This window comes from Amphiprion ocellaris, chromosome 11, assembly GCF_022539595.1.
Source record: "Amphiprion ocellaris isolate individual 3 ecotype Okinawa chromosome 11, ASM2253959v1, whole genome shotgun sequence".
NCBI lineage: Eukaryota > Metazoa > Chordata > Actinopteri > Pomacentridae > Amphiprion > Amphiprion ocellaris.
The window spans coordinates 2,097,084-2,122,990 of NC_072776.1; the positions used below are offsets into that span (position 1 = coordinate 2,097,084).

Below are 25,907 nucleotides of genomic sequence, written 5' to 3' on the forward strand. Positions count from 1 at the left end.
CCAATGCCATCTTACTTAACCCTCCTGTTACCTCACTTATGGGCACCAAAAAATATTGTTTCCTTTTCTGAAAAAAATCCAAAAATTCAGCAAAAAAAATCCCCAAATTTCTGAAAATTTGCAAAACCTTCAGGAAGAAAATTCCAATACTTCCTTAAATGTTTCACTTAAAAGTTTTATTTTTAAAAAAATCCCCCAAATTTGGCAAGAAAATTCTTGTAAATAATTTCAAAAAATGAGTAAAAATCTTCCAAAAAAAATCCTAAAAATATCTAAAGTGATTCCATATATATCAGTGAAACTTCTAATATTTTCTTTAAGAACATTCATAAAAAATCAACCAAATGTCCTCAATCAAAATCTGTCAAAATGTTGAAAATGTGGACATCAGAAGTTTCACTGTGAAAATATTTTTTTTCCACATTTTCAAACTTTAAAACGGGTCAATTTGACCCGCAGGATGACACGAGGGCTAATTCAGCTCAGAACCTTAAATTGATCAATTTCCACATTGACTCTGACTCCATTTTTTTCAAATATATATTTATTCTTTATTAAAATACACAACAAGACTGCGTGGGCATTAAAAATACAAAAATCTTTGGTTTCCAAGTGGCCACATAGAAATGTTCGGCTCAACATGAACAGTTTGGTTAAAGCAGTTTAATCTTTTATCTACCGTTATGATCCCTGGTGAACATACGGTTTTTCACACCATATACATATATGAACAAAAGTTTAATACTGTGCAAACTGCAACTGCTAATAATCCCTTAGGGCCAGCAGAAGGTCAGTTCTGCATGTCTGTGTTTCTGTATCCTACAGTCCAAATGTACAATGAACATCTGATTGGCACCTTTCTGTATACACATGAACAACGTGTGTGCTCACTGACATGCATGTATTGGCAACAGTTTTGTCTCATCTCAAAAGCCCAAGCACACACGGAATATTCAATAACCTTGATAAATATTATCATACAAGTTATTACAGTTTGGGAGCCAGCTTCCCAACATTTTCTCTGATTACTGTATATTCAACGTTTTGCTTCACTCAAACTCCTGCCTTCTGTCGTCTCTTAGGACGTTGCTGATAAATAGAGAAATTAAGTTGTTACTAATGCACTCGAGAGTTTTGTGACACCTAATAGTCCTGTAAAGGTTCACACCCATGAAAGGAGGGTGTGTTCAAACTGACAGAGCCGTCTACAGTGTCCATGGTAACATATTAGAAAGGCCCACCTCCTTGCAGGCCGATTCAGGCATCTTTCATGCCCATCTGCTTCGCCTTCAACGCTGAGGAAGTCATCTTCCTGGACAGCCCTGTGGGGTTTCTACCACTTCCCAGGTATGGGCGTGCCACACTCATACCAGCCTACATAAGTCACATGAGACTTTCCTCCGATCTCTCCGAAGCTTACAGGTTCCTGCCTCAGCGCTCTGTAGAATCCTGGAACAAACAGAGGAAAGATGAGAGACTAATATCAGACTCTAGATTAGGGGAGTCAAACAGTTTTAACCTTCATGCCGTCCTGCAGGTCAAAATTGACCCGGTTTAAAGTCTGAAAATGTGGGGGAAAAAAAATATTTTCACAGTGAAGCTTCTGATGTCCACATTTTCAACATTTTTGGGAAATCTTTGAACATTTTTGGTGGAAAAAAGAAATGTTAAAGATGTTTCTTAACAACATTCACATAAAAATGATGAATTTTGCTGGATTTTGGTTGATTTTTATGTGAATGTTCTGAAAGAAAATATGATAAGTTTTACTGATATATATGGAATCACTTTAGATATTTTTAGGATTTTTTTAGAAGATTTTTACTCATTTTTTCAAAATACTTACAAGAATTTTCTTGCCAAATTTGGGGAATTTTTTTAAAATAAAATTTTTAAGGGATACGTTTAAGGAATTATTGGGGTTTTCTTCCTGAAGGTTTTGGAAATTTTCTGAAATTTGGGGATTTTTTTTGCTGAATTTTTGAATTTTTTTCAGACAAGGAAACAACATTTTTTGGTGCCCATAAATGAGGAAACAGGAGGGTTAAGTCCAGGCTCCACATTCAGTCCAGTTTGATCTCCAGTGGACCGGACCAGTAAAATCACAGCATAATAATAACCTATAAATAACCACAACTCTAATTTTTCCTTTGTTTTAATGCAAAAAAGGTACGTTCTGAAAATGTTCACATTTAAGGAATTATCTTTTTACCAAACATCATGAACAAAAAACAAGACCAAACATTACAAAAATTAACACAAAATGACAAAAAAAATGCAACAAACGACACAAAACAAAAAAGAGACAAAAAATTGGACAAAAAAAGCAACTGAACAAAAAAGTAGACAACACAAACGAGCCAAAAAAACACTAAATGTTAAAAACAATGCACAAAACAAAAAATAAAGCAAAACAAAATGAAAAAAATAAGATAAAACACAAACGAGACAAAAAGGAAACACAAAACATCAAAAATAAGAAACAAAAGGACAAAAATATCAGACAAGAAAGATAAAAACAAGACAGAATATTACAAAAATGAGGCACAAAATGACAAAAGAACAACGAGCAATCTCGTATTTCACTTTATGATCAAAACAACTTGTCATGGTCTAGAAATTATTTTAAATTTCCAGTTTTACAAATAACGTTTATTGGCTGGAAGTAAACCTCAGTACCTGGTCTGCCTGGCAGCTGATCAGCCAACATCTGGGTGCCGGTTCGACCGTCCAGGAAGGAGTCCACAAACTGGCAGTGGTCCTCACCGTGCCCCGTCTGGTCACCGATGTTGTAAAATTTCCCTGTATGAGGACAGAGGAAGAGAAGTCCATTTACATTCAACAGTTGGGGGAACAAGCTTTTTCTTTCCGGAAGAGTCCAGCTGGTGAAATCAGGCTGGCATCTTCCATTAAAACAAAGCTGAAGAGCCGCTGGTTCACTGCTACATATGACTCTTAAATAGTTTGTTTTACTGATGTCCTCTTTATTGTTTCACTATGTTTGTATGTGTTTGTGAATTTCTGATGTTTTTATGTCTATGTACAGCATTTTGACTGAAAGTGCTTCTTAAATAATTTTTACTCTTATTAGTATCAAAATACAAAGAAACATTACTGACGGTGCAGCTGGAGTGAAATAAGAAAACCAGCGTGTATTACTCAGCCATGGTGCAGTTTGGTATGCTCCGATATTTGGCTCACTCCAAACCACGTCAACGTAACGTTACAGGCAGTTAGTTTATCTAAAGCAGGTCTATCAACAGCATTTATTACAGATCCACGTGTTGTTGAAGCAGGAAAGCAGAGCAATTTACATTTAGTTATGAAACTAAATGAGCTGAGTCTGTCTTTGACCTCTTTCTTTCCATATTTTGCCATTTATCTATCAATTTTCTTCAACAATGCGATGAGAAACGCCATAAAATATCCCATATTGAGAAGATGTCACATTTTAAACTGTCAGAACCGAGTTTAACCCCGGCTTTTTCTGTGTTTTTAATGTTTTGAAAAGTCTGTGTCTCGATAAGGATGTTTCACAGAATGATGCTATAAATCTTTTGTGTCCCTGATGTTATATTTTCACGTTTTCCATACATTTATTCGATATGTAAGATATGGGATGCATTTCATATTTATTACACTCTTTAGTAGTCCTATTGTCTGCCTCTGAATGTTTTGTCAGAGGCTAACATCTGTATGTTACTAACTGTGTCTCTTCTCATTTGTGTGGATTAATGAAGTTATGCAATCTTCAAACCTAATATGTTAAGACAACACGACTGCAGATTGATCATTTGACACCCTAAACCAGACCAATTATTAGTGGGGTTCCACAGCAAACCTTTAAAAGCAAACACACATCAATGAAGCTAGTTTAAACTCCTAAAAATACTGCAGAACACGCACAGTCCTCCAGGTAAAGCCAGGGAAGAGCTGACATCTTGTAGATAATGTTCTACAAGTGACTTCTAACTAACAGCTGCTTCCTTCTGTGTGTAAATACCATTAAGCGAGTCGCTCAGGTAGATCTTGTATCTCAAAGAGTTGCACAGCTGGATGCCCACAAACTTCCGATACCAAGTTCTCTTCACATATTGCTTCCCGCTGCATTCGGAGTACGCGTCGGCTTTAAACGGGAACTGAGTCCAGATAGCGTCTTTGCCTGTGAGGAAATAATTGGAAGCAAATCTTTCATTGGTGTTTATGAGCGAGATCTGGGCTGGGAAAGGTTCAAGATTCAGAATAGCCGCTGACTGAAACATGATGATGAGAGGAAGTAATAGTCACCTGAAACGTACTCGCTCACTCGTGGATCCGCTACAGTTGGGAGGGAGAGTTGAAATGAGTAACGCCATCAAAACAAGTCAGATTTAACACACGGTCATGACATGTTGTGCTAGACCAAGGCTGTCAAACTCACCTTAGTTCAGGTTCCACATTCAGCTCAATTTGATCTCAAATGGGCCAGACCAGTAAACTCACAGCATAATAATCGATAAATAACGACAAATCCAAATTTTTTCCTTTGTTTTAGTGCAAAAAAGTATGTTCTGAAAATGATCGCATTTCAGGAATTAAAAAATGAGACAAAAAACGTCAAAAACCAGAAACAAAATGACAAAAAATGAGACAAACGACATGAAACAAAACAAAGAGACAAAAAAGCTACAAATCAACCAAAAAACGGTCAAACAATATAAACGAGACAAAAAATTACACGAATGACACAAACGTGACAAAAAACGACAAAAGCAAGAAACAAAACAAAAAATAAACAAACGACACAAGCGAGACAAAAAAAACACAAAACGACAAAAAAAGATACACAAAACAATAAATAAATCAAAACAGAAAATGATAAAAATAAGAGAAAAAACACAAGCGAGACTAAAATAAAACGCAAAACAACAAAAACAAGAAACAAAACGACAAAAACATGAGACAAGTGACAAAAAATCTGACGAAAAAAGACAAAAAACAACTAAAGCAAGACAAAATATTGACAAAAATGAGACGCAAAATGACAAATGAACAACGTAGTATTTTACTTTGTGATCAAAACAACTGGTCTTTGTCTGGAAAATATTTGAAACTTATAGTTTTACAAATCGACAATTTGAAGGTAATGTCCTCTCACGGTTGGATTGGACACTCTGGAGGGCTGCTTTTGGCCCGCGGGCCGCATGTTTGACACTCCTGTGCCAGACAAGCTTGTATTTGAGGCTGTTTGGCATTTACTGCCTAAAATACTGGGCTCTGATTGCACCAGGGCAGGAAGCCAAATAAGTAAAGCAGTCCTCTCTCTCTGTTGTCAGTTTGAGGTAAAACATAACATCTGAGTCAAACAGAAACACTTGAGCTGCTTCACTGTTGGTACAGATGAAGTTCTGTTCAGAATGCTCTGATCACCAGGTGGAGGACATGTAAGAACGGGGCCTCAGAGGATGTCTGGTAAGCTGACAACACCCTGGAGTCTTAATCAGTCGGACCTCATTGCCATGTTGAAACCATTAGACGAGTGACTGCCTAACAGCCCACCGTCTGAGATTCAAGGCAGCACTAATCGCCGCCTGATAAGTAACATTCAGAGGAATTAACTAATTAATCTCCTCTGTAAAGTGCAAACACATCAGGGTTCATAGAGGATTAGGGCAGGATGGAAAACTTGCCTGATTCTGTGCTGAAAGACACGGGATCACTGGAGGGTCCGGTTCCCAGCTCGTTCTTTGGAGTTACTTTAAATTCATAACTGAAACAAAACAAATATCAAAAGCAGAAAATGTGAGTTACACACAGAAAAAAAGCACACAAAAGGCACAATTCAAACTCTGAGATTCGATTTTAAATTCCTCTGATCTCCAGAGCCCAGATGCAGAATATTTTCATGCCTTTGACAACTAAATATGGGCTCACACAGAGACACACACACACACACACACACACACACACACAGAGCTGATGGTTATTCCACGTGCTGCGTTCAGATGTGCTGGCAGCAGTCGGTGCAGCAAACCCAGCCCAGGGGAGGGTTCTGCTGAGTCCTGAGACTCCAGATGCTGAGATCTAATTAAAATCTCAGTGACCCACTCCACCCAGATTTCCTCAGCTTTTCTGTCACTTTAGCCGCTCTGTACCGAATGTGACTCACAGCGAGAGTTCCAGTGAATCCGAAGATGACTTTAAAAGGAGTTCCATTTAATAGTCCTCTGTTGATCAGATCAACACTGAACCATGCTAAAATAACAGCCTCCAGTTCAAGCATACGGACTAAAGACGTCTGCTTTTCATACCTGCTCTCTGGTTTGAGATTCTCCACAGCTGTGTGTGTCTGGTTGGTCGTCAGGATAGACACCTCCTGTCCGTTCGGTCCTTTAGTGGTGGATACGACTTCATACTCTGCCAAAGAAGGAAAGAAGAAAAATTCCCACGGCGCTTTTAATTTTTCACATTTCAGCTCTGAGAATTCAGAATGTAATTTCGAACAGATGGAGATATTTTGATAGATGTGAGAACAGGATTTGTTCTGAGGTGCAGATGTGACGTTTAAGCACCTCCAAACCTTTAACCCTTCTGTTGTCTTCATTTATGGGCATCAAAAAATATCTGAAAAAAATCCAAAAATTCAGCAAAAAAATTCCCCAAATTTCTGAAAATTTGCAAAATCTTCAGGAAGAAAAATCCAATAATTCCTCAAACGTTTCCCTTAAAAGTTTTATTTTAAAAGATCCCCCAAATATGGCAAGAAAATTCTTTTAAAAATTTTCAAAAAATGAGTAAAAATCTTCCACAAAAATCCTAAAAATATCTAAAGTGATTCCATATATATCAGTAAAACTTCTAATATTTTCTTTAAGAACATTCACATAAAAATCAACCAAAATCCAGTGAAATTTGCTGGATTTTGGTTGATTTTTTATGTGAATGTTCTTAAGAAACATTTTTAATGTTTCTTTTTTTCCACCAAAAATGTTCAAAGATTTCCCAAAATGTTGAAAATGTGGACATCAGAAGTTTCACTGTGAAAATAGATTTTTTTTCCACATTTTCAAACTTTAAAATGGATCAATTTTGACCCATAGGACGACACAAGGGTTAAACCACTTGTTAGTCTTACATGAGAAAATAACTTTTATGTTTTATAGATCAGTAAGTTGTTCATAGTTTGGATCAAATTCTGGCTCTTTTAGCGGGCGAGTGATCAAACAGCACACTGGAAGAAAGTAGGGATATTCTCGGTTAAAGCTGGGGTAGGCAGGTTTCTTCTGGACTCACTGGGCAAAAATTCAATGACAAAACAGAGGAAACTAGACTTCTGCACCTCCTCTTGGCTCCGTTTTGAGGCTTTAGAGCATCCAGACCACAATGGAAGTGTTATGATTATTTTGTTCACCCAACTTAAATTAAAAAACAGTCTAAAAACAGAAACATGTCTCTGTAAAAAAAAACAACACGCTTTAACAGCAGCACAATAATCAAAAATAGCATTGTGAAGTATATAATTGACTGAACACGTCTCTAAAAGAGTTTCCTGAACATTATTACCTTCATGAAGGCAGAACTACTTGATGTGTTAGACTCCATTAGTTTTAGCTCAGTGTTTCCTAAAGGATACCAAGAAGCTAACGACTGAGTGGGAGCTGTTTATAATATTCTGTTCAACATGAATTAATTACATGCAAGCTAGGAATTAATATTCAACTGAAACTATTAATAAAGCGTGATTTTCGATTTATCCGTGGTCATCATAAATATAGAGAGCACCTTACTCCAGTTTTAAGGCTTTTAGGACACCTGACTCATTTTCGAATCAATTCTGACTTTTTGTTTTCAGTCTTGTAACGTTATTCATGTGATATGCTGGTTAGGTTTGCAGCTTCTAGATCCTCTAACTCTGGTTTCTTAAATGCTCGACAACAGGAAGCAGCTCTAGTTTCTACATCTCTCTAGAGAAGGTTAGAGCATCTAACTGTGTAGATAGCTCCTTAAAAACCTTAAAAATGATCTTTTCATGTTTGCCTTTATTTAGTTTTATTAAATTTACCAATGCAGACTTATTTATTACTTTTGTATTTTGCTGTCTTATGCTTTATCATTTTTTTTCTCTTATCTGTGCTGATGTAAAGCACTCTGAGTTGCACTAGTTTGAAGAACTGTGCAATACAAAAAAAATGAATAAAAAATCTATAATTTTTCTACATTTTTTCCAAGAGATTAACTGACTGTTTATAGAAGCACTCAATTTCAAAACCTAAAGTAAACCAGATTTGTGAACAGGTGTACTGGAGTTCAATGTTTTATTAAAACTAGGAAGCAGAATTCCACTGAAAAAAGCTTTAAACCCCTTTTGCATCCAGTGTACCTCTAGTTTCATTGTCTGATTTCTGCCAGTCCAAAATGACGAAGGACGGACATCCCTCCACGGTGACCACGGTGACGTTGGAGGGCGGGATGCGGGGAGGACCGGTCACATTCTGATCACCGCCTTCCTCATCGGGGAAGTAAGCCAGAGAGGAGGTGATGGAGCACGGCTCGTCTGGCTTCTTGTCTGTCTTGTAGATGACATGAGGAGCTGCAGAGAGGTACGGTAAGAGCTGGAGTTATGTATTCTAAAGTTTGGTTTACTCGCGTGTAAAATGCCTACTAGTGCCGCTGCAGAGCTGATGATCCAGTGAGGAAAAAGGGTTTGAATGTTGAACTGAAGTCTTACCTACAAAGCGCTTCTTGCCCATGATGTCTACATCTGATGCCGGCAAAGGCCTGAATATAGAGGAGTTTTCATTTATGTCAAAACGGCTACCTGAAAAGGAAACAGCAGAAAGGAGTTTGGGTTAGTTTGATGTGCCAACAGTCCCTGGCAGCTCTCTCTGTCCTCATTTTTACAGCGCTGGCCCAGGGTCAACAACCAGCCAGCCCAGCACCTGCTCTGGACGGCATCCAGACTCCATGTCTGCCTCGTATTGCTCAAATTTTTCTGCTTTCTTTCCTTTTCTTACTACTACATGCACCAGCGAACTGCATCACCAACATATCATTATTGTTATCATGTGCATGTAATGACTGCGAAGCTGTTTCAGACCCATATGCTCTTACTTTCACGGAGGTATTTTTTCAAGTATGTTCTTAGATTGTATAAGTCATGATGTTGCTCATGAGAAAGGTTAAGAAAAAAAGTTGTGCTGGTCATTACTGTTCACTGCCGGGGCCGAGGTGGTCGTCTGCTGTCGGCGCTCTTGTTTGGGTTTGGCTGTGACCAGAGGGAATGGCTTCAAGATGGACTCCTTGTCTCCTTGTTTCAGGTCCATGGGTTTATCTGAGGACAGAAAGCAGGAGGAGGAGAGATCAGCACTTCTCCCTCATCATCTGACTCAGAGTCATACACAGTTGTGATCCATCTGCTCTGGCCACCCCTACTGAGCAACTCAGTGGCCTTTTCCTGGCTGCAGAAAGATGAGATTGCTTGATGAGTAATATCTCTTGGTCTCAGCAGATGTATTCTGGCAGCCCTCTATCCCCTTTAAAGAGCACAAGGATGCCCAGATGCACTCGCACAGACTTGCTGTGTGCACACAAACGCACTTAGGTGAAAGCGATGAGCGAAAACACAGGAAAGTCCAGAAAAACATTTGAGCAACAAGAAGCTGAAATAAGCTGTAATGTTAGGATTAATGCTGTTTTGTGTGTTGGTAAACACTGCACATTCCTTGCAAGCTATTTTGAGAGACGTTTGTTATTGGCAGAGCACAGTTTAAGAAGGCAGGTCTCAAACTGTGAGGGACGTAAATGCGCTGCAGCCAAGACTTAGTTGACCCTGTGGAAAAAAATGTGGATTGAATCTTAAGTTGAATACAAGATGGATGCATGTGGGACTAATAAAAAAAGAGTGCTTTCATGCTCTCAAAGCTATCAAGATTGAGTTTAGCAATCATCATTCAGATAACAAAACAACATGTAAAATACAGGATGGACAAATTCTCAACAGGGTAGAAAAGGAAAGCAACATGGATCACTGAAGCAGACAAGCTTTGGGTCCTCGGTGTCTCCAAACTCCGGCAGTTTGGAGAAAGTTTAAAGAAATAGTTTGATATCTTTGGGAATACGCTTGTTCACGTTCTTGCTGACAGCTGGATGCAAAGACTGATATCACTCATACCTGTATGTTAAATGTTTGGCTTTTTGCCAGTCTTTATAGGAAGGAAGGAAGGAAGGAAGGAAGGAAGGATGGATGGATGGATGAATGGATGGATGGAATGAAGGAAGGAACGATGGAAGGATGGATGGATGGATGGAATGAAGGAAGGAACGAAGGATGATAGATGGATGGAAGGAAGGAAGAAAGGAAGGAAGGATGGATGGATGGAAGGAAGGAAGGATGGATGATGGATGGACAGATGGACAGATGGATGGAAGGAAGGAAGGAAGGAAGGAAGGAAAGAAGGATGGATGGATGGATGGATGGATGGATGGATGGATGGATGGATGGATGGATGGATGATGGATGGAACGAAGGAAGGAAAGAAGGATGGATGGATGGGTGGATGGAACAACGGAAGGAACGAAGGAAGGAAAGAAGGATGGATGGATGGATGGATGGAATGAAGGAAGGAATGAAGGAATGAAGGATGGATAGATGGATGGAAGGAAGGATGGATGATGGATGGACAGACGGATGGATGGATGGATGGAAGGAAGGAAGGAAGGAAGGATGGATGGATGGATGGAAGGAAGGAAGGATGGATGATGGATGGACAGACGGATGGATGGATGGATGGAAGGAAGGAAGGAAAGAAGGATGATGGATGGATGGATGGAATGAAGGAAGGAAGGAAAGAAGGATGGATGATGGATGGATGGATGGAACAAAGGAAGGAATGAAGGAAGGAAAGAAGGATGGATGGATGAACAAAGGAAGGAACAAAGGAAGGGAGGAAAGATGGATGGATGGATGGATGGATGGATGCATGATGGAATGAAGGAAGGAATGAAGGAACGAAGGATGGATGGATGGATGGATGGAAGGAAGGAAGGATGGATAATGGATGGACAGATGGATGAAACGAAGGAAGGAACGAAGGAAGGAAGGAAGGAAAGATGGATGGATGGATGGATGGATACAGCGTTGCTGGTAAATCTGTGCAAACAATCATCTGTAAAAATGACAGGTTGTTGTACCAGGGGTTCAGTGACTCCTTGGAGTCTCTTCTGATTGTTGGCTGACTTGGCTATCTATGGATAGTCAGGAGGCATGTAGCTGCTTCTACCTGCTCTTAGTCTTTGCACTAACAACAACAAGGTGAGAGTAAATTTCCTAAAGTGTCAAAGTATTCCTTAAACTTACATTTTAGACATTTTTCTTAACTCTTCGATGCACAACATTGGTCAACAGATGCCCATATTCCATTGAATATGGGCATCTGTTGACCCATGTTGTGCATCAAAGAGTCAAAGGGATGGAAGAACGTAAAGGAGCATCTTTTAGAAAAAGTTTGACAACCCCTGGCTTGAAACATCTGTGTTCCCCGAGGCTTGCTGTGTGTGTCATTACAGTACAGTACACAGGATGAGGTGCAGTACTGTTCAGTGGTCTGCACATCGATCACTGTTGCCCTCACCATGCTCACTGGGTTTCCCCACCAGGTTGGGTCTCTTGTTTCCAGGAACAGGGGGACGCAGAACTGCAGGGAATGGTGGGAAACAAGAGTCTGTTTAGATTGGAATCACAATTGAAACGGAGTAACAGGTGGTCGGCACTGGGGTAGAGATACAAAACTGAAAACAAGTGTTGGTGATTATATAGTGCAATAATGACGAAAGAATGTCAAGTTTAAGAATTCAAAAACAAGGAGACATTTAGCAGGGCAGACACGCTATAGTGTACAAACACAGACAAAATAAAAGCAATAAAGCAGCCAGATTGCATGTGAAATGTGCCTTTGTGTGAGATTATTGATTCCCTTCTATAAAAAATTGTTTTGGATCTCATTCCGTTTGAACAACAAATGTTCCACAGAGTCCCTGCACCACAAAACAAATACCATAAAACAACAGCCAACCAAGCTATGAGATGAAGATCACATTATTTTCACTGCGACTGCTTAAACGAACACATGGAATTAACTGGATTTAGTGTACTGGATAAGCAATCACACTGAAGTGTAATGTTCTGTAATAAAAACACCTCAGCTACAAATGGCCAAATTTCTTAACATGAGGGTTCTGCAGTGATTTAATGATGTTAAACAAACTAAATAATCTGATAATTAGTGTTGTGATATCATAGAAAAGGTGGAGAAGCTTGGGGAGACATAACAGACATTTTCTTTACATGTTTCATATCTGAGAAAACACCATTTAAGAAGTAGGATTAATTTCCAGAGCATCCACTCCTCTTGCCATTTGTCATTTCTTATCTCAGAGATTCATTAATGATCATTCTGTTGACAGAATACAGTAATCGTCTATGTGTCGAGGCCAAAACGCATTTCTCTCACAGATCTCTGGCATTTACCATCAGGAGAAGAGAGCTGAGGATATCGAGACAAACTAAAACAACATCTGCCAAAGAGTCTCACTGATTAACCCTAAGAATACAATCAAGGAGTGCTCTGACACACGTATGGTTTCACTGAAGGGTAATGGCAAACATATGCTCACATGTAAGTCACACAATACGGTGATGCGGTAATTTAAATGCCAGTCGTCAGATACACAAACATAAACCACACGGGGAGATGAGGTATGAACGACTGACAGCTCAGATGAGTGATGTCATGGTTAGCTGGGTGAGAAATGAGAACAGAGCCATTGAGATGTAACGTGATAAGATGTGATGTCACTAATCCGTGTCAACAGTGTGTCTCTGATATGATGAGAGCTGCTCTGTAGTTTCTGCAGCAGGTGTGTTTGGTTTTGCCGTCTCACAATAAACTCCATCAAAGAGCCTGTGATGTGCCAAAAGGCCTGAGACTCAGATCTGTGATTTAAAACAGCGGTGGTAGTGAGAGTGTTGGTTTCTGTCAGATAGCTTCATCTTGAGGGCGAGAATGTGAAAATGTACGCAACCAAAACACGGAGATTTATGGTCGGTCCAGACAAATATTCCCACTGAAATAGAGCGTCTCGCAACACTGCAGCTGATGCTTTTGCAACACACACTCAGATTTCATGGATGGGATTCATGCATGAACACCTGCATCCCATAGCTCGCTTTGAAAAGGATTCAAGTTTATATGCCAGCATGAAACTGATTCCATTAAACTGTTGTGAGCACGCTCTGATTCTCAGTTTCTGCAAATGCACACACGGACTCGCATAATGCTTTTTGGTATGAGAAGTAATAACATTTAGCTCCAAGCCATTTGCTTCACGGAGGCAGGAAAGTGAATGAAATGTGCAGCTGACGTCTTTGTAAAACAGTACCGCCACTGGGAGCTTTGTGCTGGGACGTGCAGGGTGGCAGGCAGAATGACCATTCTTTTCTGTAGAGCTGCTTCCAGGGAGCCTTGCGACTCCTTGAAGACCTCTGAAACTGTCCAAGTTTCCAGAAATAACACACACCAGCTGTGACATGGGACTGAAGCACAATCTGTCTTCACAACTCCGAACAACAAGGAGTGAGCAGAGCGTCACCATTAATACATGTGGTCCAGACGTGGTTTGCATTACTACTTGAGATGGATTCAATTACTCTAATTAACTGAGCCTGCCTGGCAGAATGGAAACAAGTGATTGACCCACAAAAAAAAAGTAAAATGGGCAAACCACATTCACCTAAAAACTAAACTATTCTCAAACTAATTCAAACCAGCTGATTACAGGTCCTTATGTGCTGTAGACTAAATATTGCAGAGAGGAAAGGTGTCTGCCAAAATTATAATTACATATGGCTTCAGTCTCAGTCAGTATGAGCTACTGGGACTATACGTATCAGACAACACAGATCATGACCAGACATAGGTGTCGCACTGACAGACAGGTTACACAGCATGAGAGAACAAATCAGTGTGACTGTGTGGAACGGGACATAACAGTGCCTCTTAGGTTAGTGAGTGAGGAACACTGAAAGGTTATTATCTTGGTTTTTCTTTACCAGGTTTCTCTTTGGACCACACCACAGGTTTAGGAAGAGCATTGCCCCTATGATGCGCCCCATTGGCTGTTGGAGGGAGAGAAAGGTCTGTTATAAAGTGTTTTATGTTACTGCGACAAACATACTAATACCATATAAGAAGAATGTCAGAAAGTAAAAAATGCTTTTTGTCTTTGTTACTGTGCATTTTCTTACTGTCCAATGTCAACGACAATAAAAGTGGAGACATGTTTGTGATTTTAACGTGGTTTTACAGATGTTCTGGATGTACAGAGTGAGTGCAATGACTCTGAAACATATCATTCTGGTCTTCTGACTTTTACCCCTCTCTCCTGTGTAACTTTGGAGAGTGGGAAGGTGTGTGTGTTTGAAAAGAAAGAAAGAGGCTGTGGCAGCTGTACTCTCTGCACAGTGCTTGGCTTGGCATGGCTGGTGTAAAATGTGGTGTGTCCTGGCCATCGCTGCAGCCAGACTTCCCACCTGGCCAACACGAGGGACCGTAAATCATATTAACGATCCTGTCTCCAGAGACGCCACTGCTGCTCTTGGTAAAGGTGTGAAATACACACCGAGCACATGTGGCAGAGCGTGGAGAGCATATGTACGGTAAGAGTAGGTGAAGCAGAAGAAGAACGGCATAGGCATTCACATGTCTACTGTATGCATCTGACAGAGATCGTGAAGCCAAATCGAGAGGTTTATTTGTCTTCCTCTGAAGCTGTAGATGCACGGCTGCAGACAAGAGTGTGCAAGAGTTCACTAATGGAAGAGGATAACCTGAGGGAAAAAGAGAATAAGTGGAGGGGAAGTGAGTACTCCTTTACCGCCAGGTGTGCTGGAGCTGTGAGAAGAGGTGACTGTCTTGGATGGAGAGAATGGTCTGACACCATGATTAGTGGAATGAGGAGGAACCCGGGTGCGAGACAGGGTGGTGTTTCTTCCTGCTGTAGGAACTGGTGAGCTAATGGGAGAACGAGGGACTTCGGCAACGGACGGTCTGAGGACGCCGGTACCTAGATGAGCAGAGAGGCAATTGGCAGTTAGGGAAGATCCATGTCTGAGCTGGAAAGCTTTACCTAGATGGAACAAATGATAAAGCACATCAGTGAAAAGGAATGTAGAGGAGAGGACGATGGATGGAATGACAGAGAGGCATAAATGAGATCTGAAGCTAGCCAGACTGCTGTGGTTGTGAATGGGCAGGGGTGAGGCGAGTGTGCGGCGCTGAAAAATGGAGGCACACATGGAGACAGGGACAACGATAGGGTGGAGCTTGTAGGGTGGTAGGATGGAGATGGAGAAGCAGTGACATCATCCAATGGTTTGAAATACAACTGAAAGCGTTGTGTTCCACGTGGCTTGACGACAGAGCAGAGATGGTAATGGGACAAACTTGTCATGGTGTTTACCATGATTGTAACTACCAGCTTTCTCTGTAGCCAGTGCAGGTCTTGGTAGAGGCTTGCCCTCTTCTGGTGGACTAGGAGCTGTATGAAAGAAAACTCACTATTTATCTGAGATAATATGTATATAAATATAGTTTTGACTTTTAAAGGGGGCATACCTACTCCTAATTTGCAAAGCCGAGAAGGATTGTTGGTTTCAAAAGCAAACCATTCTTACATGTAGCTAATGCAGATGTCTTATTTGGTTAGAGACAACTCATTAAATAGAAACGTGTAGAATTTACAACAGTCAAAAAACACAAGTCTGACAATATTGCTCAAGTTCTGACATACTTGAAATGTTTACATTAAAAAGTAAATTTAAATACATCCAAAATTTAAATATATATGCCCCCTTTAAAATGTAATTAAGGATGTGGTCTTAATGCTTATTTGTGGATTGCTGATGGCAAAAAGTAGGGTCTTTACCCGTAGGGACTGCCTGCTTTGCAGTAACCTTGATGGGATCAGAGTGGGTCCTGGTCTGAGGCTGCAAGTGAAGCCCAGGATGAGGGAGTGGTTGGGGCTTAGATACGGGGCGTGGCTTCGGTAGAGGTTGAGAATGGGCTTTTGTTGTAAATTGTGGTTTGGAAATGGGTTGAGAATGAGGCACAAGTTGGGTCTGTGTCTTTGCTGGAGGTTGTGGTCGGGGCCGTGGATGAGTCTTTGGCTCAGATTGTTGGTTCCTAATTCTGGGCCTTTGTGGAGGTTTTGGATGCTTTCCTGCCTGAGGTTGTGATTGAGGCTTTGGCTGCTTTTTTGGCTGAGGTGGGGGTTGGGGGATAGGCTGGCTCTTGGATTGAGGTTGTGTTGTGGGCTTGGGTTGGGAAAAAATGATCTTTGGTTTAGGTGTTTGTCTGGGTCTAGATGGCTGCTTGGTTAGCTGAAGGTGTGGTCGCGGTGCTTTTGGTTGAAGGTGTGTTTGAGTCTTTGGCAGATTTGTAGATTGAGTCTGTGGTCGGGTATTAGTATTTAGCAGTTTTTCTTGGGTATGAGGTATGTGCTGACGTGTTGGCTGATTGATTCGAGGATGTGCTAGCTGAACCCACGGCTGAGGCTGAGGCTTCAGCTGCGGTTGTGTTTGTTGTTTGGTCTTAAATGTTGGTTTAGGTTTTGGTTCAGAATGGAACTGTGGTGTGGTTTGATGATTTGATTTAGGGTGTGGCTTTGGCTGAGATTGTAACAGAGGGTGTGTCTGCAGTGTCGGCTGGGATGTTGCTTGGGGTTGTGGTTGTGTCTGGAGTTTTGTCTGGACTGTTTGGGGTTGAGGTGGTGTCTGGGGTATGGGTTGGGGTGTTGCTTGGGGTTGTGGTTGTGTCTGGAGTTTTGTCTGGACTGTTTGGGGTTGAGGTGGTGTCTGGGGTATGGGTTGGGGTGTTGCTTGGGGTTGTGGTTGTGTCTGGAGTTTTGTCAGGACTGTTTGGGGTTGAGGTGGTGTCTGGGGTATGGGTTGGGGTGTTGCTTGGGGTTGTGGCTGTGTCTGGAGTTTTGTCTGTGGTATGGGCTGAGGTGCTGCTTGGGGTTGTGGTTGTGTCTGGAGTTTGGGCCTGGATGTTGTGTAGGTTTGTGGCTGGGTCTGGGGTATGGGCTGGGATGTTGTTTGGAGTTGTGGTTCAGTTTGGCGATGAGGTTTTGGCACAGGTTGAGCCTTAACTTGGGGCTTCACTTGGGGTTGGGGTTTTGTCTGTGGTGGTGGTCGATAGTATGGTTGGAGCCTGGAATTTGGTTGAGGCTCTGCATGAGGCTGAGACACAGGCCTTTGTTGTAGGTGCCCTCCCTGTTTGTCCACATTTGCATTGGGTACTGGCACAGACGCCATGGTGGAAGTAATGTGTACTGGAGAGTGGATCTTGGGAGCTAATGGAGCCTCCGGCAAAGGAGGCAGGACAGATCTGTAGAGGTCTCCTCCTCCTGGGTTGTGTGAGAGAAAGAAAACATGGCCATGAAGCCACAATCCTGTACTGTAAAATATCATTTTAAATATAACTGTCCATAGGAAAGATTGATTTACTAAATTAAATAAAGCAAAATGTTTTTTATGATCCAGAAAATGATCAGCATGAGCAAACAGCAGAAATTTAGAACAGGCTAAGTGCCAACAGCTACTGGCCTGAAAACTGCAAGAGCAAATGTTAGACTGAAGCCCAGGCTACACAATAACTTCTACCTGGCATTAGACTGATAGAGCAGGTCCAATTTCAAAGGCAGACAGACCATATGGAGGTATTTGCAATGTAACAACCGTGTTACTACAGACAGACTCGTCTTCTATGGCCAGGATGACTGTGAATGACAGCCATCCAAATCCATTGGCTGTGCCTCCAGGAGGCTTTGACACATGAGGGTTTAATAGCTGCTGATTGATCGTCTGCTGTGGGATTCTGATGTACCATTCTAAATTGGCAGTTCAACCTGAACACATGTTCACCTCTGAGAGAGACGATAAGAAAAAAAGAAAGGAAGTCAGAAAATAAGCGAGAAAAGAAAACAGTAGGAAATCAATCAGTGGATAACACGGGATACCGGTCAACTTCATGGTCATGTAATGACTAAAATGTCCCTGCTTAGGGGTCTGTTGGTTAATTTTAAGCGAATTAGGCACCATCCAATCATAAACAGGGATTTCGTCTTGCATTTGGATGAACTATTTCTTTAAAGGGATGCATGTGAGAGATCAGGGCACAGTTTAGTTCAGGTAGAGGAAAAGGAGATAAGAGAGATTCTGCTGAAGTTCCTGTTGGAGAGAGAGAGAAAAGTCTGTTCATGCAGCCTTGTCAAGCAAATTTCATACAATCAACTGTGCTGCATTGAAAGCAAAAGCCTCAGTTTTGTAATCAGTAAAAACAGCATTAAAATGATCACATTGTAAATCCTGAAATAAATATCAATCATAAATGGCAAAAAATAAGCAACAGAGGAAAATTAGGAAATACAGTCGGTATGTTTGAGATATGACTTGAGAGGTATGATTTCAGCTGCAATAAAAAGCACCTCCTGACATTCTCAGTGCTTGCTGAAAGCCATTGCTTTCTCCGGGACTAATTCTCCACAGTATTTTTGATTGGCATGTTTGTCAAAATGATTTCAGATTGAAGTCATAACTTTTCAGTTTAATTTAATGTTATTTATATAGTACCAATAGTAAGTGGATTTGTCTCAGGATGTTTTATAGATTCCACACCCTGAACCCACAAGAGAAAACACTAAGCAGAACCCAGCTCATAAGGAAGCAGATCAGTTCAGACATGCATCAGAACAACCTGCAACAAAACTAGGTAACGTCCTGCAGAGCTATCCAAACTAAGTAATTATAACTGAAAAATAACAGAACCTTGAGAATATCATGAAATATTCCTGCAAGCTTTGTTGTTTTGCTAAAATGCCATGCAGCTAACATCACCTACCTTACTCGCATTAAGAGCTAAACAGCTGGCAGCATCAGCTGGGATCCACAGGGAGGTCTGAACTAATGTACTCACTCACAGCATGCCACTCTTGCCCATGCAGCTATTAAAAAAAGCCACTGTAAAGCATTGACAGCCTCTCAATTACAGTCTGCCAAATTTATCATTACGCACAGGCACAATAGGAGGCACAAAGTTTTTCCAAAAAGATTTGCTGTTTACCGATTGGCTGTTTGTTGACCACAGGAAGTGTGGGTCCAGGGGTCGAGAGAGATGCCTGTCTAGTAGTTGTGGTTGGAGCTGAGAAATATAGTGTAGGTTAGTAGACCTGAGAGAAAAGTTACTACTGTATGTCTTGTAGAAAGTATACAGTTCAATGATGTATGTAAACAGTGAGTTTTCCTGCAGGATAATGAGAGAGAAGTTAGGTACAAGGGTCAGACATGAGGTTCAGAGTTCCTTCTGACCTCTGAACTCAGTTTTATGTCAGAAAGGTCATTACCAAGAGTTGTCTGTGGTGCTATGTTCCTGGAGAGGGGCTGTCTGCCCCGGGTCCTGTTATGGAGTACTGACAAGGACAAAGGAGAGATTAAAGTCAAAGAGTCAAAACTTATGATGCCTTCAGAGTCCTGGGGAAAAAAATAAAGAGTTATGTAAAGCAACTATTTTCCTACACAGTGAATGTGTTTTGGAGGAACACATTACTGCTGTTTATTGTGTTCATCAACAAAATTTTCATTTACAATGTTTATTATCCACGTTGTTTTTCAATATCCGAACCTTTCAATGTCCATTCTCATTTTAACTCTGAGTTTTAGGAAATATTAATAGTTTAAGCTGATAATTGCAAAGCGGTGAAGTCAACACTGAGTTGGTAGAGATTGAATCCACAGAGCTGAAGGGAACTGAAGAGTCAGGGAACAAGGGCTGTGGGTTCATCAATAGGACCAACCTTTAACACATCAGGTTGATTCATAATGCAAAATATACCCTGTTAGACTGGGCGGGATTTACTGTGAATATGTACACAGCACCTTGGATGCTTAGATTCTTATATGTCACACAGTACCATCAAAAGAGGCATCTGATCAGACCTAAATTCATTCTGCAGTATGACAGTGTGTCCTGAAATAAATGGTGTGGCCCCCACAGAGTCTTGATCATCATCATCGAATCAGTCTGAGATTACAAGAAGAGACAGAACAGACTGAGACCATCCACAGAAAAAATGGGGCAAATTCTCCAAGATGCTTGAAACACCCTACCTGCAAAGTACTGTTGAAAACTGCACATTGTATGAAGTACAATGTGCAGCTTTTGCACAGAATTTATTGTATTAATATGCTTGTCTTCATACAGTTATAGTGTGTAAATATAATACTCTGTGCAAAGCCTGACACGGACACACATACTGAAAACAGATTTACTGCATTCGGTTTCTGCAATAAACCAGAAAAACAAAAACTTGGAAATAAAAAAAGCGAGACTGGATATGACGAGGTCCTGCAACACAATAAATCAGAACTCTAGTTAAAATTATTCCCAGTGCAGAGTCTTAAAGCAGGGGTCAGTGAAGAGAACTGAAACAGATATTTCTGAGCAGGAATACATTATGGTGTGTTATAAAACTTCTGCTACTGTACTAAATAGGGTTCAATGGGTTAGATCAAAAACAGTACGTCTCTGGGGCTTACCGTGGTGAGGTGAAAAGGGGAAGGGGTGGGAATCTGGGGTTAAGGGTTTCTGAAGGGTGAAAGAAAAAAAGACAAGGAGAAGATATTAGCAATGATCAACAGTATCAGCATTTGCCCTCAGTGTCATCGCGTTCTCTGCCTCTTTCTCTGTGTTGCATAACTCTTAGGTTCTCTGCACCGTGTCAAATTGGTAAAGTCCCTGTTGAAAAGCTTGTTATTCAAAGTTTCCCTGTGGAAGGGAAAATCTCACAGCTAAATCTCAACAGCTGTGATGTTTTATGAGGTCGGTTTCAGGGGCACATGAAAGAGCAGCCTCGTACTGTCAGAAAATCAGTGCCACCTTTCCTCTCTAAGCTCATTTCAGCACTGCTCCCTCTTCCTTTGTCCTTCCAACTCATCTGCCTTTTTTCAATATTTTATTCCACTCCAAAAGTTAGCTAGCGGCTCACTGCTCTCTTTGGCTTGGCTGGTCCTGGCTGCACTGATGCCGTTTCCATTCAGCAGTTGGATGGAAAATTAATGAGGCAAACAACCCTGAGAATAGCATAAGCTCACCAAAGTGTACAATGAAGACTCTATAGCAGATTGCCAGTTCCAAAAACACACCCATTTCTCAATTTGTGTTGTTTTTTTAAGGAAAGGAGGTGTACCTGTGCAGCCTGACAATTATTACTTGTTTAATACACTCCTTTAATTTAGCATATATATCTATTGGCACCCATATCCACATCCTGATATAATAAAAGGAGAATAAAACTAAATCTATAAATCTCATGGTTTTGCTTTGTTAAGAAATTGTGTGTATCCATTACATACCACAGGGCTGATGGGACGTTTAAAGATTTTCCTGATGGCCTTTTCTAGAAACACAAGAGAAGAAAAGAAATGACATTAGTTCAGTGGAACTAACACAAAGTGAAGGAACTAAATATTACCACATTTTAATGATGCCTTGTTCAAGGTGTGTTTAATCTCTAAGATGACTGGGTGAAGACTCCTCAGTGATGCCTTAACAGCAGTAAACCACAAGATGGTTTTGATTCACTCACATTTCTCACTATTTAAGGGTTTTTGTGATACTGCATATGCACATAATGTTGCCATGGTCCCACACAGCTGGTGAACATTTAGCTTTTCTCATTATCTATTTACATTTTACATTATCTATGCATAACATTTTAGTGTCAAACTAGAAAAAATAGCATGAAGTGAAACTTTAGAACAACGTTTTTTTTTTTTTTTTTAAATAAAACATAAAAAAGCAAACTATCTTTGTCCACAGATAACCAGAAGATTTTGTGCTTGAAGTTACCAAGTAGCAAGACGTCTTTTCTCCCACAAATTGTCAATCTGTGTTTCATTTAGACGGTAAAATTGTTAAATACCAAATTGCAAGCAGCTGATTTATTTTGCAAAACAGAAGAACAAAAATGACGACATTTCCTTCTAAATGAAACCTGCTAATTCTTTACTTTCCTAGAAGTACATCCTGTGTATTGTATCATATTGACATATGTGTGGCCTTATTTAGAGATACTACTTTGTTCACCCTCTGCTATTTCAATTCTCCCCATTCACAGCAGCAAGTGGCCACAAATGAGCCAAACGTACCTTCTACGCCTGATGTGCTGATGTTGTGAATGACTGGCTTGCTCCATAGTCCAGTGCCATCCTTAGAGTTAGGCTGGACACCAAACTCATAGACTGTATTTGGCTTCAGATTGTCAATGACTGTGTCGCTTGTCGGGCAGGTCTGGTAGTTCCACTTCCTGCTCCTCTCGCGATACCGCACAGTGTAGTGTCTGAACCCAGGACAGAGCAGAACAGAAACAGTTAAGCCGGTTTCTATTAAGAATCACGTGTGAAAGGACAACCAGAAGTGCGAAAATTAAAAAAGCATCTGGATCTGTTATTGACTTAATGTTTCATTCATGATCCAAAAGGGTTCAAAAGTTCAGACTCTTCAAGTTTCAAGGTATTTTTTGGGACATTCGTGCTTCAGAGTGAAACTGTTACTGTTTCATCTTTTTCAGTACTGCAGTGCTTCTGACAATGTTGTCAGAAGCACAAACCCAATTAACTGAAAAAGTGACAAGCCACTTATTACGTAGGTGATTCTTTTTGTATTTGAAGAACCTCCTCTGCTTTTTAATGCGATTATGTAGGCAAATTTCTCCATGAAATGGGAATGTTATGGTTACATGCAGACTCCAGACGTCATCATTGAAACATGAAAATTAAATTAAATCAAAGGAAAGATTTGTTCCAAATGACAGAGCAGGTTTTTTTTGTTGTTCTCTTTTTTTTTTTTTTTTAAAGCATTTTTCATCAGGTTGAATCTGTGTCTTGTATGTTGCGTGGGTGGACTCTCTCCTAAACACCTGTGTGCACAGGCTGTTCTGGATCGTCAGGGAGACTTTGCTGTTTATGCACTTATACCAGAGTATCTGTGTGTATGCAAGAGAAAGTCCTATTCCAACCATCTGTTTCTCTGCTCACGATAACCGCTGTACAGCCAGGGTACAAGAAGTGAAAAGGCTGAAAAAGTATTAGGTTGGTACGTGCATTACTGTACCAGCCCTTCCTGCGTCTTTGCTCTGCAGCAGGGAGAAAGGGAGTGAGGTCAAAGGGACGAGTGCATGCCAGTGTTCTGACATCAACAGGAAGTCAGTTACCGTAGTTTGTCCTGCTTCTTAACACCAGGTCAGCTGTAGCAACAGTACCATACAACTGGCAGCTACAATGCTGCTTCATCAGTAGTGAAGAGCCCATATTATGCTCATGTACAGGTTTATAATTGTATTTTGGGGTCTACTAGAATATGCTTATATGTTTTAATGTTTAAAATATCTTTTTTTTAACTTTACATTTATGCAGCACCAGTTTTAGCTCTTATTTCTTCAAGGCCCTCCTCCTGAAAAGCTCAGTCTACTCTGCTTGGTGACTTGGATCGACAAAAGAGAAGCAGCACTGATTACTTACAGTAACTCTAGATCTATGTGTGTGGATATAGCCCTATCAGGAGTGGCTCCACCGAGGGAATAACAGCAAACAGTGAGAAAACTGCTCAGCCTTTGTTTGTGACACATAAATAGTAATGTTTTCTGAGGGAGAGTAACGCTCCTTTACGTTGGCTTTGGACTTTGAAATGTTTGCAGACCTTTAACATGCACCAAGAGGCTACATAACACACTAAAGAAAAGGGAAACCCCAACTTTAACTTTGGTCTGTCTGTTTTAAACACCTGCTCTGTCAGCCAAGTTTTTGAAAAGGGTGAACGTCTCGACTCACCCATCCTCAAGACAGTCGTTCATGATATTGCCTTCATAAGGGGTTTTCAGCAGCGTCCCCCAGGACAGGAGAACTGAGGTGGGAGTCACCGATCCAATGACCAAGTGCAGAGGCTTCTGCAGTTCCACTTTACCTGAAAACAAATTTTAAAAAATTATTCACAATTTGCTTATATTTCATTTCTGGAACGGATTATCACTTTTAGGCAAACACACCTGTGCAATGCTTTTTCACTTCGTTGGTTGGGATGGGCTGGACAGCTATGAGGTACTTGGGCTCAGCATCTAAAAACAAAGAGCCTCAATTCAGACCTATATGTCCTCTCAGTCTCCACAGATATACTCATCTCCTCCAGCAGTGACTACAATTATCAAAACACAATTCAAATGTACAGTGTAAGAGTGTCTACATTGAATTTTACCAATCTTTCTTACCGAACTCAGTCTCGTAAGGTTGTCCGTTCTCTGGCAGCTGGATGAACTGTTTGGAGAACATGCTGCTGCCGTAGCCGAGGATGTAGCCCTCAAGCTTGGTGTCGGCGTTGGGACGCACAAACTTCATCACAATGGTGTCCCCTGTGGCGTTGATGCGGACCTTCATGTTCTGGCGCCTCACTGAGGAGATGTGAAGAAATCACAGATCCATTTCGCGTTATTTAGGGATTCTTTGCTATAGTTTCACTAACATCAAACGTGAAGAAAAGCAAGTTCAATGCATTTACAGTATTTAAAGATTAGACTGTAGGTCATCATGACATTAAATTGAGTTTGCATGTGTTTTTTTTCATGCATGTATACACAAATAAAACATATCACAAAAACTGAGGATAAATCAACTCAGAAAATAAAATCTACAACCTTCAAACTTCTTTTTTCCATATTAGTCTTATTTTTTTAAAGCAGACTAATAAAAAGTTTGAGAGTTTACAGAGTTACATAAATGCTTTCATTTTAACAACCTACACCTTCCCAGATTCAAAACTTCTGCTCTCCATCATCTCACACACACTTAAGCTGTGCACACAGTGAAAGCAGACTCACTGGTGGTGTGAGTTCTCCTGGAGTGTAAGCCAACAAGGGTGATTTTATTAAGTGGGCACAATTCTAGGAGAAGAACTTTACGACACTTTTTGTGTGCTTTCTAACTCGATAAGGACGGCATGGCTCAGTGGGTAGAGTGGCCGTCTTGTTACCGGTTCAATCCCTGGCCTGGAGAGCTCATGTCCAGGTGTCCCTGAGCAAGACACCGAACCCTGAACTGCTCCTGATGGGTCGTGGTTAGCGCCTTGCATGGCAGCTTCCGCCATCTGTGTGTGTGAATGGGTGAATGTGATGTATAATGTAAAGCACTTTGGGTATAGTAAAGCGCTATATAAATACAGACCATTTACCATTACTTTTATAGAGAATACAAACTTTAAGGATCTGCCAATTACAAGCATCGTAAACTGCAGCTTCTCTGATGTGGTTTTGGCTGCAAGATATGTGTTTGTGCTCAGATGTGGCATTTAAAATAGAAATTGTAAATCAAAATCAGCGAGCATGTGTTGTTAAAACGTGAGTTCAGCAAGGCATCATCGAGCTTGTGCCAATTTGAAAAAAAAAAAGGAGGGGGGTATGAGATAATACATGCACACACACAGAATTTTCCCTCTCTCACACACATTGACATCACTTTTCTGCTGTAAGTGACTTCTCCAGAATACAGTATTAATCAGCAGTGCCTGGGGACAGATGTTGGATGAGGATAGGCACCAAAGGGTGGGTCGCAATGAACCAAGAGAGGTTACAAATGAGCTTGTTTTTACTGGTCAAGGCAACCTAACAAAACTTGACTTAATTTGAGCTCTTGGTCTTGGCGAAACACTGGGCAAAAACATAAAGCAGCACACACTCAACAAAAGTGTAATGCTTTCTGTAAGTGACCACTTTAGAGCTGATCATACATCTTTGACTAAAACAAGAGCCAGATTTACAGTGAATACTGG

At 40.7% G+C, this 25,907-nt stretch overlaps 1 protein-coding gene across 9 annotated transcripts in view; it reads right to left on the reverse strand.

Moving 5' to 3' along the window:
- Positions 1 to 522: 522 nt before the first annotated feature.
- LOC111588659 (target of Nesh-SH3) overlaps positions 523 to 25,907 on the reverse strand; it is a 32,257-nt gene continuing 6,872 nt past the window's right edge. Inside the window, exons 2-23 of one of the 9 annotated variants that reach the window (XM_035943315.2) lie at positions 24,355 to 24,534; positions 24,136 to 24,204; positions 23,921 to 24,053; positions 22,241 to 22,431; positions 21,446 to 21,489; positions 20,630 to 20,678; positions 19,438 to 19,503; positions 19,158 to 19,235; positions 15,961 to 17,442; positions 15,511 to 15,573; positions 14,911 to 15,099; positions 14,087 to 14,152; positions 11,610 to 11,672; positions 9,188 to 9,310; positions 8,708 to 8,797; positions 8,360 to 8,569; positions 6,291 to 6,396; positions 5,670 to 5,749; positions 4,288 to 4,317; positions 4,004 to 4,162; positions 2,680 to 2,802; positions 523 to 1,449 (exon numbers count right to left, since the gene is read on the reverse strand). In XM_035943315.2, the coding sequence (XP_035799208.2) occupies positions 1,334 to 1,449; positions 2,680 to 2,802; positions 4,004 to 4,162; positions 4,288 to 4,317; positions 5,670 to 5,749; positions 6,291 to 6,396; positions 8,360 to 8,569; positions 8,708 to 8,797; positions 9,188 to 9,310; positions 11,610 to 11,672; positions 14,087 to 14,152; positions 14,911 to 15,099; positions 15,511 to 15,573; positions 15,961 to 17,442; positions 19,158 to 19,235; positions 19,438 to 19,503; positions 20,630 to 20,678; positions 21,446 to 21,489; positions 22,241 to 22,431; positions 23,921 to 24,053; positions 24,136 to 24,204; positions 24,355 to 24,534 (3,710 nt within the window). In that variant the 3' untranslated portion in view covers positions 523 to 1,333. Of the gene's footprint in view, positions 1,450 to 2,679; positions 2,803 to 4,003; positions 4,163 to 4,287; positions 4,318 to 5,669; positions 5,750 to 6,290; positions 6,397 to 8,359; positions 8,570 to 8,707; positions 8,798 to 9,187; positions 9,311 to 11,609; positions 11,673 to 14,086; positions 14,153 to 14,910; positions 15,100 to 15,495; positions 15,574 to 15,960; positions 17,443 to 19,157; positions 19,236 to 19,437; positions 19,504 to 20,629; positions 20,679 to 21,445; positions 21,490 to 22,240; positions 22,432 to 23,920; positions 24,054 to 24,135; positions 24,205 to 24,354; positions 24,535 to 25,907 lie in introns of all 9 variants that reach the window. The other 8 variants (XM_035943314.2, XM_035943317.2, XM_035943316.2 and 5 more) reach the window with 8 other exon arrangements.